Source organism: Python bivittatus, unplaced genomic scaffold, assembly GCF_059951505.1.
Source record: "Python bivittatus isolate LINGU-HERP-01145 unplaced genomic scaffold, Pbiv_v1 ctg000650_np1212, whole genome shotgun sequence".
Classification (NCBI taxonomy): Eukaryota; Metazoa; Chordata; class Lepidosauria; order Squamata; family Pythonidae; genus Python; species Python bivittatus.
The window spans coordinates 2,053,667-2,074,093 of NW_028277093.1; the positions used below are offsets into that span (position 1 = coordinate 2,053,667).

Here is a 20,427-nt window from a genome sequence, read left to right on the forward strand (position 1 = left end):
TAAAGAGGAAATACACAGAACGTCAATCAAGCATTCTTCACTCAGGACTCTCCTCCCTTTTCAGAGAACCTGGGTGGGTTCAGATGATAACTCATGTATTCAAGCACTCTATGACAGTCCCTGTCCCACCCACCCAGCTTCTGAAAGCTTGTCCACATTCCATGCACCAAACACATAGGTTTGCTTCCTGCTGGGCCAAACTGGGTTAAATGTTTTTGAAAACCCACATTGTGTTTAATTTTTTTATTAGATGCTTTTCTGCATTCACGTCCCCCATTGGAATGCCTACAAAACCAATGCTGTCTCACCTGCCCAGGACATTCTGCGAAGGGGGACATCATTTGGCAAGTTTGAGCCTAGCTACTTTTGTGAGACTTCCATGTGCAAAGCTGGGAAGGAAAGTGTAAGCAGCTTCCTGGAAAGGGGGAAAGGGGTCAATCTGACCTCCTGGAGGAGGCAGGTGACTTTCTTTGGCTGGTCAATGAAAAGGAAGGAAGTGCGGAAGGAGAGCAGGAGGGAGACGAGGAGTTTGTAGGAGAGGTCCCGATTATTGGCCTTAACTGTTGGAGTTGCTAGGTATTTGAGGAAGATTCCTAACAAACCCTCTAGTTGAAGTCAGAAACAGAGCAAGGAACATCAGGATGATCCTAAAAGTTCTTTTGGCAGACATTGATCTCGATCCTCATTTGAATACTGACATTTGGAGATTTGTTGCTTAGAGGTAGTCCTTGCCTAACAACCACAATTGGGACTGGAATCCTGATCACTGAGCGAAGCAGTCATTAGGTGCGACACTGATGGGACTGCTTTGTTCAATGACTGCAATCTGGGCACTATCAGTTGTAGTCGTTAAGTGATCACCGAGGTCGCTAAGGGGGTGGAGTGAAAGAGCTGTCTGTCGAAGGATTTCAGCTCTGCATGGAGCTGAAATCCTCCTGGCAGGCAGCCCTTTCACTCTCAAACGTTGCTAACATGCACTGAAGTGTTTGCCTTTCCTCCGTGGATGGAAGGGAAATCTTTTGTGGGGTTGGAGGAATGGAGCTCTGATCTTCAAGATTTGAGCTCCGTTCTTGCACACCACTGAGAAGGTTCCCTCCATCCCCTATGCTTGCAACCAACTGTAGGTAGCAATGGAAGACCTCTTGGGTGCCATGTAGACTGTGGCATTTGCCCAGAGCAGTTACTCAATATCCCCAGCAATGGATTTATTAAGCCATCCAGAACCTACTGGAGTAGGGGGCAATAACAGGTTTATATCTCCCCCTCCCCCTCCCCCTCCTCTTGGTGGAAGAAGAAGGCAATGTTTGAGAGGCACTCAAGCTGTTTCAGCTCAGGAAGCAAAACATCCAAAATTAATGTATTCAGCTTGGAGATCATAAAAGGTCATGGCAAAGTTGCACACAATAACACACAGACACAGACACAGACACAGACACACTCTGTCTGACTTGACTTTTCAGAAATGTGTTTTTCCAGTTGTGCATGTGCTTTGAGCCATGAAAAAGCCAATGTTTCTCTCCCTTATAATTATCAAGAACATGTTCTGTTCTCTCCTCCAGACCTCAAGGGATTTTTTCTCCAAATCACCCCTGAACATGGAAAGACACCTGCTGCAGCCTCCTGCTGAATCTTGCCTGGGGAGGCAGATGCCCAAATAAATGCTTCCTTTCAGACCACGGAGAGTTCAGGCAGAGATCCAAAGCAGGCAGAGAGACAACTTCTCACTCGAGGTATGGTGTCCCTCTGCCCTCTGCCCATGAAGCTCTGGGTGATCTCTGCTTTCTGAAATGCCATGAATGGCTCCCATGAGGAGAGAGCTGCTCCTGCTGTTGCTTCTGCTTCTGGTCCCCAGTGCAGCCACTGGGAAGAAATGCCCCCTGAATTTCATCAAGGACAGGAGTGGGTTGTACAATTATTACCGGCTGGGGGATCTTCACGTGGGTGGGATTGTGCCTGCCTCCCCTACGGTGTTCAAACCAGCAGTCTTCCATGAGCCTCCCAGGACCAGACTTCTTGTGTAAGTCCTCCCTTTTGGTTTTCTTTTCATAGATGCTGAACCTTCCAGTTTTTCAATTATTGTCCCATTTCCTGGTTTTCAGCTAGGAAAATTGCTTCCACCATAATCCCACTGTCACAACAATTTATGATCTGGAACCATAAATGAACAATCAAATTCAATAGTTCCTCCTGCTTTCCCTTTGGGGAAGGATCTGATCTTTGGCATTCAATATTGGTCTGCTGTAGAACCTGCCATATGTGATCCTGGATGGTTTTTTTTTAGTGTGTCGATTTGTTCCACAATGCAGCAAAAGAATGAACACTCTAAGATTTCTATCCGTTATTTATTTTTTCATGTGATTAGAGGATGTGTCTTTCAAATCTTTGCAACTTCATGGACAAGCCATGTTGTTTTCTTCATAGCAATAGAGAAAACATTTGTCATTGCTTTTCCCCAGCTATTTTCACTTTTGAGTTTACCCTACAGTCTTTGAATTCTCCTTTGAATTCTTCATCCACGTAGGAACGTTTCTCTCCCTAACCTTTTCCAACAGTAACACCCCTGAAGCTCCTGCTCCTTGGAGACATACTCAGCCATGCAAATAGTGGATCTGCAGATACTTAAGTTCCAGGATCTGAGATCCAAGATGAATTTCCCTAAGGCTGAAATGCCCAGAAAGTCTCTTGAAGCTGAATCACCAGAAATGTCGTATATACATTTGCAATGATGAGAGAATGACCAGATGACACGTTTGTTTTAATTCAGGAGATGGCAGTTTCTCTACTGGCACATTCTGTCTTTCCTCTTTGCCACTGCGGAGGTCAACCGAAATCCCAAACTTATATCCAATCTCACTCTTGGGTACGACATATATGATACCTGTCATGATATAAGGATGACCTATGAGGCCACAACAGACCTTCTCTCAATTGGACAAGCAAATATTCCCAACTACAGCTGTGGAAGAAGGAGCAATCTGTTGACAGTGATTGAAGGGGTGGATTCTGATACTTCTAAGCAGATTTCAATCCTGTCAAGCATCTACAAGATCCCACAGGTATGAATCAAGGAAGGCTGAGATGGGGGAAATTCTCACATTGGTCCAAGTCAAAAGGGGCATGGAAAAGATTGACGTTCCTTTCTGCTTAAGGAAGGGCAGAGGTGCAAGCAGATAGTAGTAGAATGGGAATTATGTATCTCCCTCGGATCTTTCCCAAATGCAGGGTCCTCCTATGTTCAGTGCTGGTTCTTGAGGTGCTACCAAAGAAGGCTTTTCCTGTTCAGTTCTCCTGCCCCATTCGCAGGAACTCCGTCTCCTGCCATGAGGCAGCCTCCCATCTTCATGGACTCCCAGAACTGGATGGGGCTATTGCCCTTCGGAAGGTTCTTAACTTCTAAGAAATCCACAGAAAGGAATTTCCTAAAGTAATTAAGAGAGGAAGAAGGCAAACCCAGTGCCTCTTTGAAAAGCGCCAAACCGCAGTTTGGACAAGATGTTTTGCCCCTCAGGTCCCAGAACTCTCCTCGCTGGAGATTGCTATTGTACGAACACTTCGCAAGTGATTCTGAATGGAGCAACTTGAGGGTGATCCTTGTCCTCCTTCTGCTTGAACTCCTTCAACCAGGGAAAGCCCACCGCCTCCTCAGCCAACTAGGCAATGCTTGAAATGCTTCTAACGTTCAATGTTTTGTGGACTTAGTCTATCTGTAACTGGTCCCTCAGTCCATCACCTGAACTCAGGATCCTTATTCCCTTGTCCAGTCTTGTGTGCTTTCAGAATAGTTCATTAACAGCATGAAACCATAATATGGATGGTTTGCTAGGGTTGGGCTGTGAACCAGCCCTTCTGCTGCTCTTCCATTTTTCTTGGAGATTTTCTATGGGAAAAAAGGAAGTCAGATAGAACAGGAAACCCTGCCTTGCCCTCAAATGCTTCATTTGAAATGATTAGACTCAGAGGCAGAGTGAGAAGATAAGAGAAAGAAGTAAGATCCGTTCTTCAAAGGGGTGAGCAGGAAGCTGGTCTCTCCTTCCCATTCAAACTGGTCAATCATCCCTTCCTAGAGACCTTTCTGGAAACACCATTTTCTGACTCAGGTTTCACTGATGGAAAATCAGGGACACAAAGACCAACCTGCCCTTTGGTCATTCTCAGGGCAATGAGAGAATGAGCAATCCATCCACTGGGCATGGGGCAAAGGGAGGGAGGAATATTTTTAGTTTTCTTGCCAATGTAAACTCACAGGTTTGAACCAACCCATAAACCAAACTCAGTTGGCCTATGATAGTGCCATTTTTTTAGTTTTGTGAACACATCTACACAGGGACATTGATGCATGCAGGTGGAAATCTGTTTAAAAATGCATGAAAATAAAAACAGGAAAGATGTGATATTAAGAGGAACTCTTGGCTGTACTCTAGTAAAAGTATACTTCAGTGCAAAGCTTCTTTTTAAACAATAAGCCACAAGAATGGGAATGAGGTACCCTGATTGTATGTAAAGAAAGGGAAGGGAAGAGAAACCAAAGCTTTCTTTTCGCTTCCTTTGCTGCTCCTGCTTCCCCTCTTCCCATACTTGAAGGAAAGGGGGCTTAGCCTAGAGAGCTTCCAAGGTGCCAAAATGGATATCTCACCTGGAGGCATCTTCCTGTCTCTCTTCCCTTCTTGCCCACCTCTCTGGGCATCCCCTTCTCTTTGCTTCATTAGGTCGGTTATGGTTTTGTTTCTGAAGATCTGAATGATAAAACTCAGTTCCCATTCATCTACCGGATGGTCCCCAGGGAAGAACATCTCTACCAGGTGATTGCCAAATTGATCCTGCATTTTGGATGGAATTGGGTTGGCCTCATTGCTCCAGATACTGACAACGGAGGAAGGTTCATGAGGACATTGACTCCAATCCTAAACAGGAATGCAATTTGCGCCGCCTTCTCCCTTATGATCTCAGGACTGACAATGGAGGCTGACATTTTGCCCCTGGAAATATTTAATATGTGGAACAATGTCAGCGTCTTAATTTATTATGGGGAGATACGTTTCTTCTACAGTACAATGAAAAGGTTACATGATAGAGTGGTAAAATATAGCGTACCCACTGGGGAGAAGATCTGGATCACAACAGCTTTGTGGGACCTCCAATTTTACCTCCCTTATGAGGTTCTGTTTTCCAGGCAAATCCATGGCTTTTTTTCTTTTGTACTTGATCAGGATAAAAAGCCAAAAAATGTTGATTTTCGAGCATTTTTCCATGATATGGGACAGTTGTTTCTAAAGGCCTTTAAATGTTTGCATTCAAAGCACAGATTGTCTGTCAAAGGGAGAATAAGGTGCAAGGAGAGCATTCTGGAGACTCCACCAGAAGAGTTTGTTGAAACCACCCTGTCTATGGACAGGGACAGTATTTACAATCTTGTCCAGGCTGTAGTACGTGCCGTCGATGCAGGAAGTTCCAGCAGATCTAGAAGGATGAGAGCTGGCAGTGAGAAGAGACTGAGACCATCAAGGATTCAACCATGGCAGGTATGGCTTTCCCATGAGAGAACTCTCTGCCGAACATGGCAGCCAATTCTTGATGTCTACTCCAAGTGCTGAGGTAAGTGTGGATGTCCTGGTGGGGTGAAGCTTTCCAGCTTTCCAATGAGCTCCATTTTGGAATCTCCCTAGAGGAAGATCAACTGCTGGTGTTTCCTGGGCTGGATCTATAGATCATGAAGACAGATGATTCATTTTTACAATACACAATGTCAGGTTCAGCTGGCACTGCACGCCTAGGAATTTGCCCAGCCGCGCTTTAGTCAATTTCACTGCTTGAGCGCTAGCGCAGAAAGAGGAAATGCGAAACTGCAAGCTAATGAATGGGCCCCCTGGCGCCACTTCACTAATCTGGAGCAGATGCGTTGTGTTAAGCCAGAGGGCCGCGGGCGCTATAGACAAAGGAGAGAGCCGCGGAATTGAGGAAGAGATCAGCGCGCGAGGGGATGCTCCCGGCTGTGCGCGCGACAGAAGCCCCAACGAAGGCAACGACCATGCAACAATCAAAGAAACAAGAGAACTGGGCTGAACCTGCCATTCCAGTAGAAGCGGGGGATTACAGGGGGCAATCTGCAATCTAATTTGTAATATGTAACCTAGCAACGGGGCCTGCGGGGGGATTGAGACAACTATAAAGGAGTAATGTAAATGTACCAAGCCAGTCCTGGCTTTGCTTGTGACTGCTACCTTACGCATGAGTAAACCTCTTTTGTGAACCACACGTGTCACGGGAGTTTCTCTGTCAAACGGGGCGAAGCTTACATACAACACATACTCAAACTCATCATCCTGCGGCTTCTTCCCTTTCTGATGCTCCTTCCTGGATAGTATTTACATTCCTACGTTCAGAGAACTGGGACTGTTGCCAAGTATGATGAATTTCCAAGTTGTACAGGTCTCTTTTTCTCTTGTTGGATGCAGGACATCTTCCAGGCATTGAGATATTGTCCTAAAAGGACTGAAACTAACCAAAACAGAATGAAATTGGTTTGGATGATAAGATTGTCTTGGGACATGAACTGCAGCAGCTGTTTCCAACCTTTTTCTGTATGTGAACCATTACATTGTCACTTAAACTGAGACCCACCACAGATGCCAGAGGCTTATGCCTCTGAATGTCTCTTCTCAGACGGTGGCTGTGGGGTCCCAAAGTCAATTAAGTTCATTGTTTAACAGTAAATGAAGTGGCTGAAATTTTGAGATTTCAGCAAGAATGTCAAAATTAGATAAGATTCCAAGGGAAATCATTTTCTACACTTTACAGTGTGGACTTTGGACTTTGGACTCAACAGTCTTACAACCAGCCCTGAAGTGGCATCTAAGTCTGTACAACTAGAGTGAATATTATTCACTTTGTTCTAAATTTTCTCTTCTATTGGAACATGAATGCAGTGTCAGATGGCTCCAACGTAACCTAGGATGTATAAAGACTAGGGTATGACAATATTCAATTTGAAGGTTAAATTCATATTTGATTGAATGCTTGAATGAGACTTCCAAATTGAATTCAATGGCTCTGAAATGATGTGGGCAATTGATGATTCTGTGTAGATACAGAAATATTTTTCTCTAAATCTGATCAATCTGGACAATTTGATTTGAATGTCAAAGTCCCTTTGGGTCAATACTCCAAGTTAAGTTGGTAATGTAAACCAAACTGAAATAAGACTCAAATCGAATTACCATTTCAAGTTACACTTCACAGATTTGCCCCACTCAAAAAAAATATTAATGCATAGATTCCCTACATTCCCCTTTCAAAGAACTTATTCATGCACTTTCCTTGCTAACTGTTTTTGGAAATTGCCTCTAAACTGTTTTAAAGAAGTTAGACATTTGCAGAGTGAGAAGTTCGGAAATAACAGGCGAGTTGCTTTCAATTCTCAACATAGGAGTATGAAGATCTACTTTTATATTCTTTAAGAACTTAAACAGCAAAAAGTAAGACAAGGGTTTAGCCATAGAAAGTTTTAAGGCTTCCGAAAATGGAGTTTTGGACTTTGAATATTAAGACTTTGAAATGTATGTATATCTGTGGGAAAGAAGAATTGTTATTGAGATTGGAGTTATAAGACAAGGGACTTATAATGGCATTCAGAGACATCTTTGAAGAATGCAGAGATATGTGTCATGAAATGTCAGCTATGTTGTGTCCCAAACGAAGATGTTACAGAACGAGATACGCAGCAAAATTTACTTGAGGAAAATATACTGGATTTGCTTACATTTAATATGATGTAAAAGTCTTTGCCCCTATAGTTAACTTTATGTAATCCTAATTTTGCAGTTCTTAAACTCGTTTTACATTTAACTGTTTCTCAGTTTTCAAAGTAAAGAAGTTTGGAGAACTTCTCTTTTTAAAGGAGAAATTATTTCTTTTTTTTTTTAATGTCAAATTTTATTCTTCTGTTTTTATTCGGATACTGGGATTACTTTATTTTCATGAAATGTGGATGTGCTTATGGCTTAAAGAGGAGATCTGGAATGTGCATTTGAGTGGGATCAGTAGCTATTTGGAATTTTGTGTATTGGAGCTTGTCTTTTGTAAAGGATAATGGTCTCTCTTTGTCATGTTAAACCTGGGGGGGGAGGTATTTTGTTTATATTGGGATATTGGGACCATTTTATGCCTTTTAAAAGGGATTTTGTTATAGTTACGAGTTGAGATGTGGAATGTTGAGTTTTATATATGCTAATGAAAATTAAAATCTTAGAGCTTTGTTTGGATCTTTTGCTGGTAACTGCATTGAAGGACGTTGCATATTTGATTTGAATACTAGTAAGAAATGGATTATGGGATGAAGAGTTTTATATTTGTTCACTAAGAGGAGGTGAAGACATCAGGGAATTGTTTATACTTGCCAGGATGAGGGTGGAAAGTCACTTTCTTAAGGGGGGAGAGCTCATTTATACTTTTTTTCTTTTTTACTTGCATTTCTTCCCTTTTTTTCTTCTAGTTCATACTATCTATTATTGTTTTATTCAAAGATTTTAATACAATTATTTCAAGGATAAAAGATATCCACGTTGCTTTCCCGTTTTCTGGAGACTGTTGTTTTCTCTGTTGTTTTAGCTCCACTCTTTCCTAGGAGATGCCCACTTCTACAATACTTCCATGGAAGGAATATATCTGGATGAGAAAGGGGAGCTGAAAGGAAAATTTGATCTTGTGAAGTGGGTGGCCTTTCCCAACGAGTCCATACGTGCCATGAAGTTTGGGAAAGTACACCAACGTTGGGAGTCCTCAGAGATGGATTTCACCCTCAGTCAGGATGGAGAGTCCAGGCAGTTTGACCAGGTAGGTGCGATCTGTACTTCTCACTTGCCCTCAAGTCTAATAAATTCCAACCCCTTCCTGTTTCGGGTATGTAAATATGGGAGGGATCTCTCCTATTTTTCTGAAAATAAAGTTGTGTCCCTCCTGACCCTTAAGTCTCTGTAGCCTTGCAGTCTAAGAAGGGAACGGAAAAGGACACGGAAATTGTAATGACCTTCCCAACACCCACTGCCAGTCCTTCCAGCATGTCCTTTGGTTCAGAGAGTAATACTTATGTCTGGGTTCACACATGGCACTAGGCCATGATGTGTCTTTCCTTCTGGCTTTGTGCTCCCAGGGAATTCTGCTTCATTTACAAGATCCTGCCTTCCCAAAGAGTGAATTCCATCCTCCTATCTAAATTTCTCTGATCTCTTGGAAAACCATCTAAGCTTACAACTCCTGCAGTGATCAAGTTAATAAAGAGGAAGAGCTGTCATTCTGCATAGTTCTGTACAGAATCATTTCTAAACTTGAGAATCAGAGACAGAGAACAGAGGGAAAACACACCTGAGATGGAAATAGTGTGAAAATGATCAATGCTTATATCAAGGATAGGAGCTAGCAAATTATTCCCAGAACCCTGGTGTTCAAAGGGGACTTTGAATATGCTTATACTTCTTACCTCTGTGTTTCATGCCCAGGCACCGGGTTTGCTCCTCTGTTTCACACTTTTCTTTATCAAAAGCTGCCTTGAATATCTAAACCACTTTGCTTCATTATCTTCTTTTTGCTAGGCCCTCCCTCCATCCAGGTGTACTGGAAGGTGCCGCCCTGGACAAGCCAAGGTGGTCCTGGAAGGAAAGCCCCTTTGCTGCTACGGCTGTTCCGTGTGTGCAGAAGGGACCATCTCCACTCAGGAAGGCAGGTGTCCCCAGGAGAAGGAGCAGGACTTTGTGAACTGCACTCAGATTCACTAAGGATATTCTGGTTTTTTTCAAATCCTGCTAAAGGGGCTTAGCTGAATTAGCTGATGTCAAATATGAATTGAATGTGAGCTGTGTCCAGCACATTTCTAGTCCTTCTTTCACCTAAGCAATTTTCTGGGTCTCCTTATCTACCAAGATCCTTCATTACAAAGATCCAAGCCAGGACCTGTTTCTTCCATACCTTCTCTTCCTAGAAATTCCCAACTGAAATCCCCCTGAAATGGAAATGCCAAAGATTGGGCTTAGCATTTTCTTCCATGATGCAATTTTATTAAATGCAGGGTGTACAAAGGCTACCTAGAGAAGAAAAAGGGCTATGCAAGAGACACCATTAAAGTCCAACTGGCAAATTAATAATGAACACAGCCAAGCAATGGGACTGAAATCAGCCAGAATCAATAATCTTCTATCTTCTGAAAGATTATGGAGAATCAAGGCATTTGGCCTGGGTCTCTTCAGGACTGAGTGGAGAAGTGAGATGTGATCATGTGCTCAAGTGTAAATGCTTTGTTATCCCTCTTCCTTGCAAAGCTGGCTCCAAATTGTAGAAATCTACTCAGGTCTGCTATTGTCGAAATGTACATTCTGAGGATCAGATAACACAACCGTGTGGAAAGAAATGCTTCCTATAGAAAGACAACACAAATAAACTAAACCCCCATCTGCTTTCTTTTCAGATTCAGACTACTGCAAGAAATGTCCTGACGATCAGCATCCAAATAAGGCCCAAGATCGATGTCTCCCGAAGATCCAAACCTTCCTGTCCTACAAAGAAGTTCTGGGGATCATCCTGACTTCCCTCGCCCTATTCTTCTGCTTAATTGCAGCCTTTGTCTTAGTCATCTTCATTAAATTCCTGGAAACTCCTTTAGTCAAAGCCAACAATCAGGATCTCTCCTTTGTCCTCCTCGGCTCCCTCCTCTTTTCCTTCTTGTCCTCCTTCCTTTTCATTGGTCAGCCAAAGACAACCACTTGCCTCCTCCGACAAACTGTCTTTAGCATCATCTTCTCAGTTGCCGTCTCTTCTGTCTTGGCTAAAACAGTCACAGTGGTGCTGGCCTTCTTGGCGACAAAGCCCGGGAGCAAGGTGAAGAGATGGCTGGGGAAGAGCTTGGCCAACTCCATTATTCTTTCTTGTTCTGGTATCCAAGTTGTCATCTGCACATTCTGGCTGGGAACCTCTCCTCCATTTCCTGAGTCTGACATGCAGTCCCAGCCCGGAGAGATCATCCTGCAATGCAACGAAGGCTCTGTCCCCATGTTTTATGGGGCCCTCGGCTACATGGGCTTCCTGGCTGCCGTCTGCTTCATGGTGGCTTTCCTGGCCAGGAACCTGCCCGGGGCCTTCAACGAAGCCAAGCTGATCACCTTCAGCATGCTGGTCTTCTGCAGCGTCTGGGTCTCCTTTGTGCCCACCTACCTGAGCACCAAGGGCAAGTACATGGTGGCCGTGCAGGTCTTCTCCATATTGGCCTCCAGTGCTGGCCTCCTGGGCTGCATCTTCATCCCCAAATGCTACATTATCATTCTGAGGCCAGATCTAAATACAAAGGAGCAGCTAACGGCAACAACTGGAGACGGCTTGAAAGTGAAGGCTAAATAACTGCAGCAGACTTACTGCTGGTCATGTGTTAATTTAGCCAATTAATTTTTGCTAAGTCTGCATTAGCAAGTCTGCAAGATTGTGGGTGGTGGGGAAGTAAATTTGTTCTACATAGTGCTTAAAGGAATCACTGCTTCACCCTCTGTAATCCATTGTAACTGCTCCCTTTTTTCCCCATTGAGGGTACAGGGGGACCATAGCGAAGTTCCAACTCCAGCTTTGTGGACTGAAGACTTGCAAAGGTTGCTCTGCCCAAACTCAGCCAAGTCTGTCCCATTTGGAGAAGATCCTGGGCAGCCAAGTCAGAGCAGATCTTGCAGGCAATTCCATGGGAGCTGAATACAAAGGAGCATCACGATAAGAGAACTCACCGAGGCTAAGAATGTTAAGTGATTGTTTCCAAGCATGACTCATGAAAATCAGATGGATGTTTCTGTAATGGGCTGAGAATAGCCCTGACAGATAGGAGGAAGAGCCACAGCCTGGAAAATGGTCTGATAAGAGAAATCTGAGTCCAAAGCAGGAATGTAATTGGAGAAACATCTCAGACCTGACCTTCCCTAGTTCTCTTTACGATAAAGTCAGGGAGGGAGGAGGCACATTCAGAGTTGCAGGATTCAGTTACCGGAACCCTATAATAAAAGTAGTTTAATCTTCATAACTTTGGTGTTCACATCTGGTCTACCCAGTGTCAGTGATGAATGTGTTTACCTGTTTCCAAGTATACCTAATGATGAATATTCGATAGCTCCATTAGGAGCCCATTTCCATTTGAAATTCTAGCACTCTTCAATCATTATTTTACATTCTTCCAAATTAAAGGGGGTCTCAATCCTTGCCCATTTTGGTGCAGTCTTAGCTCAGCTGCCACTCAGGCTTTGCTCCTCATCTGCTTCCTTCAGGTTGGGAGGCCGAGTTGCGGCCAAGCTCCGGGTCAATTTCCTGGCTGGGGTCTAGGCAGGGCTGCTGCTGAGCTCCCAGGTGGGTTTCAGGCCAGGTGGAAGCTGCTTCATGTGGCCGTGCCTTCTTAGGAAAGCTACAGGTGACTGTTCCAGAACGAGGAAGGCGCAAACGGCTTGTTGATACCGACTATGAAAGAGAAGAGCCAGCTGGGTGGAGCGGCTAAGGCAGTCCCGCTCTCTAGCCCAAGGCAGGAGCCACGGCAAAGTCTTCTGAATTCATGCCAGGAAAACAGCAGGGGAACTGCAGGGACGCGTCCAGGCAGTTGCCAGGACCCAAAATAAAAGAGTGCTGTGCTTTCTGGCAGGGCTCAGCCACTAATGCTCAAAGTTTTTGCTTTCTATGAGAATAAGTTTTTGAATGCAGAATTATGGGCTTTGGGTGCTTTGACCTGAGCAAATAAAGAACAACAGGGAAGGAATTCTTCCAATGGAAGTTCAGTCACCTTGTCTTCCCTCCCTCTTCCTCACACACTTCCTCCCATACACACACAGACACACACCCTCCTTCCCCCTTCCTCACATACGTGCATAGGTCCTCCTTCCCTCTTCCTCACACACCCACACACAGGCACACATCCTTCTTCCATCTTCCTCAGAAGTGGCTCCCACTGATGGTTGCAGCATCCCACGGTCACTCAATTGCCATTTGCGGCCTTCCCTGCTGGCTTCCCACAAGCAAAGCCATTGGGGAACCTGGCAGGGAAGATCACAACTCACTCTGGTAATTCCACCGCCGAATCCACCACCACCCGTGGCCTTCCTGCACTCGCACATGGCCTGAGCTGAGCCTCCCAAGCCTTTCCCCAGGCTCCCCACCAAGGCTCCCTCACCCCACCCCCTGTGGGACCCCACCCTCCTTATCTTGCACAATGGGGAATACACATCGAAAGGAATGTGCTTGCACCCTCTGTAGTGGCGCTAGCTGCGAGCCGCTTAGGAGGCAAACAAAAGCCTTTCATGTGAAACTGATTACAGTCTTGTCAACTTCAGGCAGCAGCTGCCTCAGGCCCAAGTGTGCTAATCCACTAAGATCACAGAGTTGAGCCTCTTAACTTCCTGTTAGCACTTTTTAGGGATGTGCAGCGCTGTGCTGTGCTGTGGAGAAAAGCAGCTCAGGACAAGATTGCCTGTTTAGGCAATCTCTCCATTCCATGAGGGGAGGGGGAAAGGAAAAAAACAGGTGAGGCACAAAACAACTTGTACTAACTGACTAATGGCAAAGACATGATTAAGGGAGAGACACTGCAAAGGTCATAAATGCATGCATTGGTCATGAAGGTACGTTTTCATCACCGTCATCACTGTGAATGGTTATTGTCTGAGGCAGTCGTTAAACAAGGATCATCTGTAAAATGTTTGACTTCTGTCTATTATATACATCTGCTTTTCCAACAAAAACACTAGCAAAACAAAAAGACATTATACAGAATCAGATGGAAACACATACACCTCTACTCAAAAATCATTCTCAGTGATACTGTGGGGCTACAAAACACCAAGAGAATTTTAACTGCAATCCCAATAACTCATAAGCAAATGACATCACCCACTGATTGGTGTTTGGGTGTGTATAAAAGTTTACATAGTCCAAATGGCAAATGCACCAGAGTAGTTCATGAACATTAAACCCACAAACAAGATTTCAAACTGAGTCAATAATAAAAGCAATACAAATGTTTGTAAACTAACTAACGAACATACTGATAAAAGCATTAAAGAATAAATTCCTGCTAGAGAGGAGAGAGGAGAGGAGAGAGGAGAGATCTTCACCTGGCATCTAAATACAGGCAATACAGTCACTAAGTGGATTTTCATCAGGAAAGCATTCCATATTCCATGTGGCACAGCATACACCACACTGCTCAATCCAATACTAGGGAGAGGAAGGATTTTCCAGACTATGATCTGGTTCCCCACCAGAATGACCAAGTGACCTAAAGTTATCAATAAGATGCAATATATAGTCCAATATTGCTTTTCTCCGTGCCTTTCCGTATGTCAGCCCTTCAAGGCAGACCAGACTAGGAGTCATGCAGCCCAATATTACTTTTCCTATAAAGCGATAGTAACAGGATCTTGCAAGTCTGAATGTGCTTCCCCTTCCCTTCCTTTGTCTTCATGAGACCTAGGGAGGGTCTCGTCTGAAACATTTTCCCAGATTACCGTTCTGGCCCAGACTCAGATTTCTTTTCTCTGACCATTGTCTTGGTTGTGGCTTTTCCTCCTGTGCCTCAAGGCCAGTCTCTCTCCCCCTCCGATATACCATAAAAAGTCCATTCTTTCCTTGAAAGTAAATTCTATTTGCCGCATCAGTCAATTACCTGTGTTCACCCAGCATGGTGCTCTCTGTGTGAGGTTTCTTCTAAGAGAGCATGCCCCCTGCCTGTTCATCTTTCTTCATAAAGAGGAAATACACAGAACGTCAATCAAGCATTCTTCACTCAGGACTCTCCTCCCTTTTCAGAGAACCTGGGTGGGTTCAGATGATAACTCATGTATTCAAGCACTCTATGACAGTCCCTGTCCCACCCACCCAGCTTCTGAAAGCTTGTCCACAATCCATGCACCAAGCACATAGGTATGCTTCCTGCTGGGCCAAACTGGGTTAAATGTTTTTGAAAACCCACATTGTGTTTAATTTTTTTATTAGATGCTTTTCTGCATTCACGTCCCCCTTTGGAATGCCTGCAAAACCAATGTTGTCTCGGCTGCTCAGGACATTCTGCAAAGGGGGAAGACATTTGGCAAGTTTGGGCCCAGGTACTTTTATGAGACTTCCATGTGCAAAGCTGGGAAGGAAAGTGTCAGCAGCTTCCTGGAAAGGGGGAAAGGGATCAGTCTGACAAAAGCAGGGGGCTGTGGAAAAGGGGTGGATCTTGTGGTTTTCAATGTCATTTTTATGAAACCAGCAGGATGTTTATGCTCGGCTCTCCCTGCATTTTACTCAAATGGCAGGAGCTCGAACAGCCTGTGTCCATTAAAAAGGATGCAGTAGTTTCCCTTTACTTCTGCCCAGCTCGTCTTTAGTTCTCCACCCCTAAAAGTGGGTGATGCCTATCTTGTGGAAATCAGTTCTGGTTAACTGATGAATGTCAGGCACTAACCCTATTGCAGATTTATTTTGCATTCATTGTCAAACCATCTTGGGTTTTACTTATTGGTTGCTCCTTCATATTCAGATCTGGCCTCAGAATGATGATGTGGCACTTGGGGATGAAGATGCAGCCCAAGAGGCCGTCAAGAAAGGACAGATTTTCTCAGCCATTTCCTCATCTTGCTCCCTGGTTTTGTAGCCAAGAAGGCTAACACCACTCTGATTGTTTGGCCAAGACAGAAGAGACAGTGACTGAGAAGTTAACACTGAAAGTTGTCTGCTGGAGGAGGCAGGTGACTTTGCTTGGCTGGCCAATGAAAGCAAAGGCAGTGGGGAAGGAGAGCAGGAGGGAAACAAGGAGGACGGAGGAGAGGTCCTGGTTATTGGCCTTGACTTTTGGAGTTGTTAGGTATGTGAGGAAGATTCCTAACACAAACCCTGTAGTTAAAGTCAGGAAGAGAGCAAGGAACATCAGAATGATCTCTCAAAGTTCTATGTAGGATAAGAAGGTTATAATCTTGGGGAGACATTGATCTTGATCTTCATTTGAATATTGAGAATCTGGACATTTCTTGCAATGCAGGTAGTCCTCGCCTAAGTATCATAATTTGGATCAGAATCACAATCGTTGAGCTAAGTGGTCATTAAGCAAGACGCCCACATGACTGCTTCACTCAATGACCACAATCGGGCACTCCTGGTTATGGTCATTAAGCAATCTCTTGGGTCATTAAGGGGATGGAGTGAAAAAGCTGTCTGCTGAAGGATATCAGCTCCCTGTGTAACTGAAATCCTCCTGGCAGGCAGCCATTTTGCTCTCCAATATTCCTAACACCCGCCAAAGGGTTTGCCTCCCCTCTGTGGATGGAGGGGAAATCCTTTGTGGGGCTGGAGGAAAGGAGCTCAAATCTGCAGGAGGGGCTCACATTTCCAGGGAGGGGAAATCCTTTGTGGGGCTTGTGTTCCTGCACACCACTGAGAGGGTTCCCTCTACACCCTCTGCTTGCAACCTTCCCTGAATTGACTTTCCGGGGCAGCCGGTAGAGAAGATCGCAAATGGCGATCACATGATCACAGGGAGCTTGGCAACCAGTCCTAAATGAAAGCCAGTTGCCAAGCACCCAAAATATGGCCACATGACTGCAGGGTGCAGGGGTGGGGCGGTGAAATGTTTTACAATGGCTGGAAATGCTTTACTGGCCATAAAGCACCCTTTCTGAGGCTGTCGTAACTTTGAACGATCATTAAACAAATGGGCATTAAGTCAGGACTACCTTCAGTCTGAATCTAAAAAGAAAGCAGATAGGGGTTTAGAATCTTTACATCACCTTTCTATAGGAAGCATTGTTTATCACACTGATTGCACTGTCTGGTCTTCAGAATGTGCATTTCAACAGTAGCAGGCCTTACCATTATTTTGTTATGTTGCATCAGTTTTTTGTTTTGTTTTTTTAGCAATGAGGACAAAAAGGAGGGATTCACTGCTGCCACTGTACTGTCTTCCAGGGCCTTGCAGTTTAAAGCTTGGGATGTTGAGGAACTTTCACAAGTATGTTGCAAGCAATTGTATAAGTCTGGGGATGTCCCCACAGTCATGAGAACATTGAATATCTTGCTGAAAGAACCTGGATGGAGAGAAAGACCCCTCTTCCCTCATCTATTCAGTCTTTCCTTGACCCAGACATTCCATTTCTTCTCCTACAGCTATAAGATACCACACCATGTTGTGCCAGAGGAAGAGGCCAGAGGCCCTGGAGTGAGGGAGGCTAGCATCAGGACTTGGAAAAACTTCCCAACACTGTGCCTGGGAATCCCTAGGACTTCTCTTCCTACAGCAGTGATGGAAAGAAGGTGGAGAACATTCCTGTGAAATGGAAAGTCCTGTTTGACTCCAGAGGGTAGGACTAGTAGAGCTCTGCATGCCCAGCCAAGCTCTGAACTGTTATGTCAGAATGACCTTGGGAGACCGGAGGAAGAGCTGCAGCCTAGACAACGGTCTGCTAAATGAAATCGGAATCTGAAAGAGGGGTGGGGGTGGAGAAAGCATCTCAGAAGGGACCCTCCCAAGTACTTGGTGTCAGGTTCGGTCAGCACGAGGCTTCAGGGAAGCACGGGGCTGCAGGGAAGCTCGCAACCAGACCACGCGGAATCCACCGGCGGTAGCTAGCGGGGAAAAGAGGAACCGAAAGCGCCGCTAATTAACGAGCCACCTGCGGCCAGCTAAACAGGAAAACCACAGCGGAAGCTTTTAACTATGAACTGATAACGGCGCGAGCATGCAAGGAACGGGGCCGCAGGGCAGCGAAACAAGATCGCAACGCAGCACAGAACCCGCGGGTCTGCACGTAGCAGGGAGGGACCAACCCAGCCGGAGGGGGACTGGCAATCAAGGACAATGGACTCTGACCGACCCTGCCATCATGAACGATCAAGGGGGACATTGGGGGGCCTAATAGTCCACAGCTGCAACGCGATCACGAGGCGGGAAAAAGCGCGGGAAGGGGGGAATATAACAAGTGATGCAATTGTACCAAGCCAGTCCTGGCTTTGCTTGTGACTACTACGTTACGCATGAGTAAACCTTCTTTGTGAACCACACGTGTCATGAGAGTTTCTCTGTCGAACGGGGCAAATCTTATATAAAGCCAGGACTCACCGTCAGCGCTACCCGGTACCACCGAGGAGCGTTTTCTTTCTCAATACAGGCATGACCAGCGACAAGGAATCCGTGGGTCAGCTGGAGCGCGAGGAATCCAGGCTCGCGGAAGGGCGGTCGGAGCCACCCGGGAGCGACGGGGCAGCGGCCAGGGCCGGGCGCCCTCCATCCGAGCAGTGGTCGATGGGCGTGAACCAAGGACCAGACGGTTCAGGCGTTACGATGACCCGGGGTTTGGGGTTCCGGAACCGTGAGTGAAGCGAGAAATTCGCCCGACTAGAGGAGAGAGTCGAGCGACGCCTATACGCCGTGGAGGCGATGCTCCAGACCCTACTACAGAGAGTGGGACCACCGGCGGTGAACGAGGAGGCGAGCGACAGGGGGGGCGGTCCGGCACCCCCGCCGGCACCACCCACGGCGCCCCGGTCGGAGGACCAACGGGCGGCAGACGCCCTGAGACTTCGAGGTATCACTGAGAAGTTCTCAGGGGACCCCGAACAGCTGCCGCACTTTCTGACGCACGTCAGGGGGTTCATGCAGAGGGGTGGTCACCTATTCGCTAGAGACGAGGACAGGGTATCCTACGTGGCCGAGCTGCTAGATGGCCAAGCAGCCAGCTGGGTGATCGGGCTGTACGATGCCAACGCGGCGGAACTATGGAGTTTCCCGGACTTCATGCAGGCGCTCCGGGACAGATTCGAGGACACATTGAGCGCCAAGCGGGCGGAGGACGACATCCTACAGTTCAGACAGCGGGGCAAATCGGTATCGGAATATGCCCTGGAGTTCCGGAGGTTGGCCGAGAAGCTCGCGGACTGGCCGGAGTCCCTGAAGGTGAAGTATTTTAAGAGGGGACTCAACCCAGAGATCCTGGAACAGGCACTGGGGTGGGACAACCCGTCCACAGTGAAGGATTGGATCGGGCTGGCCGGAACGGCGGAATCGGCGTGGCGGCAGATCCAACAGAGCACAAGACGACGGGACCAGACGAGGGACCAGCCGAGGGAGAGGACCCCCGAGGAGAGGCGGAGCGGTCGACGGCAGTCCACCGGGAGGCGAGAGGCGACCAGAGCCCCGAATCTGTGCTTCCGATGCGGAGGCAGAGGCCACCGAGCGGCGCAGTGCCCGACGGAGCGGGAAGGCGCCCCACCACGGCCCGAAGTCAAAACCCCGCGTGCGAACGGGAAAAGGACCGGTGACCGACCGCGGAAGGGGGCAGTGGCGGCGGTGACCGAGAAAGGACGCGGGGGGTGGTCGACCCCGGAGACAGCATCCTCCGGAGAGGACTCGGAGCCGGCGGGAAACGAGGCGCGCTCGCACTGAACGGCGTCCCAGTGCGAGCAGGGGAGTCGAGGCGCGCGGACCCAATAGGAGACGAGGACTGCCCACTGTTCCGGGTGAGGATACACGTCCGGGGGGTGAGATCCGGAGGGGAGGCGCAGCTACGGGCGCTACTGGACTCGGGCTGCACCCACTGCTTGATGCACCCAGCGGTGGTCTCGGGGCTCGGGCTACAGCTGAGGCGCCTCCGGGAGCCCATTTTATTCAGCCAGCTAGATGGCACGCTGGCAGGAGGGGGGCCAGCTCAGTATTACACCGAGCCGGTCCAGATGACGATCGGGAGTCACCGGGAAGAACTGAGGTTTGTGGTGGTCCCGGTGGCCGACTACGCAGTGGTACTCGGCTTGGCGTGGCTGCGGCGGCGGAATCCACGAGTCGACTGGACGGCGGAGGCAGTGCGGTTCGGGGTCGACAGACTGGCGAGGGGCGAGAGCAGAGGGGACCGAGCCGTGGAGACGGAGGCAGCTGCAACCACCGGCGGGCAAGCGGAGGGTCCGGGACACCGGGAGACGGGGCGACAGCAGATGGGGCCCGAGACCCGGGCGGCAACAGCAGCAGCAGCAGCGCCGGGACCCCGGAGACCCACCACGATCCCGAGGCGAGGGGAGGCGGTGGCGACTGGCGAGGCGACCGCAAAGCGAGGGGCCGGACCCGGGGAACCCCCAACGGGCGGCGGAATCCCGAGGCAGTATCGAGACCTGGCGGCAGCGTTCGGGGAGAAGGAGTCCGACCAGCTCCCACCACACCGGCCCAGTGATTGCGCCATCGAGCTAGAGCCAGGAGCGACCCTGCCTAAGCCGAAAATGTACTCCCTGTCGAGGAGGGAGATGGGGGCCCTGCGCGAGTTCATAGACAAGAACCTAGCGCGGGGATTCATCCAACCCGCGAAGTCACCATTAGCGGCCCCGGTGTTATTCCGGGAGAAGAAGGATGGCTCGCTCTGTATGTGCGTAGACTACCAGGGGCTGAACGCAATCAGCACGGAGTACAAATAC

At 47.3% G+C, this 20,427-nt stretch overlaps 1 protein-coding gene across 1 annotated transcript; it reads left to right on the forward strand.

Moving 5' to 3' along the window:
* Positions 1-2,894: 2,894 nt before the first annotated feature.
* On the forward strand, positions 2,895-11,379 carry LOC148214488 (vomeronasal type-2 receptor 26-like). Its single transcript, XM_088151362.1, has 5 exons — positions 2,895-3,056; positions 4,707-5,519; positions 8,605-8,829; positions 9,585-9,711; positions 10,454-11,379. Exons 1-5 carry the CDS (start codon positions 2,895-2,897, stop codon positions 11,377-11,379), a joined length of 2,253 nt encoding a protein of 750 aa, XP_088007488.1.
* The last annotated feature ends 9,048 nt before the right edge of the window (positions 11,380-20,427 follow it).